Source organism: Sinocyclocheilus rhinocerous, unplaced genomic scaffold (assembly GCF_001515625.1).
Source record: "Sinocyclocheilus rhinocerous isolate Xijiao unplaced genomic scaffold, SAMN03320098_v1.1 scaffold45734, whole genome shotgun sequence".
NCBI lineage: Eukaryota > Metazoa > Chordata > Actinopteri > Cypriniformes > Cyprinidae > Sinocyclocheilus > Sinocyclocheilus rhinocerous.
The window spans coordinates 1-1,490 of NW_015670322.1; the positions used below are offsets into that span (position 1 = coordinate 1).

Genomic DNA, 1,490 nt, shown 5'->3' on the forward strand with positions numbered 1-1,490 from the left:
GAGAAAGGAAAAAATGAAATTGCATCATATGACCCCTTTAAACAAGTTAAGATGGAAAATTCAGAAAAAAAAAAGATTTAAATTACTGATAATGTATTGTTTTATTTTATTAAAATAAATGTACTATATATATATCATCAAATATTCATCAAACTGGTCACCACCAAATGCTGCAACACATGGTTTGATCCCTCCTGTCCCAAAAGCTATGAGGACCAGACCAAGCATTGACAAAACTCTACAAGGAAAGAACAAAATGGTATTTTTCCTTCCAAAAACTTGAAACTTGAAACAGATTTACTGTGCGGTCTCACAGCAGCATGCTACACACTGGCTGGCATCAAAAGAAGCTTACATATGAAGAGTGCTGTCCCCCACATCAGGAATGGCACCGACGGACTTGACCACATGGCCAATCACATAGATAGACTATAGACAGATAGATGATGGTTCTGTAAACAGAAGGGGAAAAAAATATTTTCAAATCAACTTTCCTATAATTCTTCTATTAAGTACAATTAACAGGCATTAAGTATTAAGTATAACACTAGAGGCTGTATTACAGAGACTTATCTTAATTCTTAAGAAATATAACTTTTTCAAATTTTCAAAATGTAAAATTACCATAGCTACAAAGCAGGTATGATAAGATTCTGAGTTCGGATGTTTCTGTAATACAGCACTACATGACTTACTTGAACTTCCCCAACCATGAATCAGCTATCACGGCCCCCAGAAGCGGAGTGAAGTAACACAGGCTTGAGAAAGCGTGGTACACAGCTGTAGACAGATTCTTGTCCCAGTTCAGGCAGTGGATGGAGACATGGAGTAAAGTGTGAGCACCATGAGGGGCCATGATAGCTTTATAAATAAGATGCATAATATTTTATACATCAAATACATTAATATATTAATGAAAAAAGTGATATCAGATGACGGAGATTTTCTTTAAATGTGCAAAAATATATTTTTTCCCAAAAATGTCAAACATTTTTCAATTTAATTACCTTTCATTCCATAGTAAGAGAATCTTTCACAGAACTCGTTGACCGCAATGAAGGCAATGCTAACTGGGTAGTTAGTGCCACATAATTTCTGAGCGCAAGCAAAGAAGCATTTGATTACAAACAGGCTTGTCACATTTACACTGAAAGAAACCAAAAGATAATTAACAATATCCTGATCATAATATAAATCTTTTATTTCATTCATCAGAATTTTAAATGATAGTACGGGTCAAAAATGAAACAGGAATCAAGGCAAAAATGTCACAGAACGTGACAAAAATGCTCCCATGTTGAATTCCTTTGTTTTGTTTATGTAAACTAATGTTTGGAACTTTGCACAATATTCTACTAGTGCTAACTTGTTTAGTAGCTTTACAAACTGTAGTGACCATCAGATACCTGTAATTAAATAGGCTAATAATACTAATAAAAGTTGAAAAAGGTTAAATAACTCACCGGAGAGCGCTGTCCTTTTCCATGATC

At 34.2% G+C, this 1,490-nt stretch overlaps 1 protein-coding gene across 1 annotated transcript; it reads right to left on the reverse strand.

Moving 5' to 3' along the window:
• Positions 1-124: 124 nt before the first annotated feature.
• LOC107734108 (solute carrier family 15 member 2-like) lies at positions 125-1,487 on the reverse strand (the record flags this gene model as incomplete). Its single annotated transcript, XM_016545960.1, is given in 6 exon segments — positions 125-238; positions 356-423; positions 425-452; positions 696-861; positions 1,008-1,095; positions 1,464-1,487. Coding segments are annotated over 6 exon segments (488 nt in total), but the record flags the coding sequence as incomplete, so codon positions are not given.
• Between the last annotated feature and the right edge of the window lie 3 nt (positions 1,488-1,490).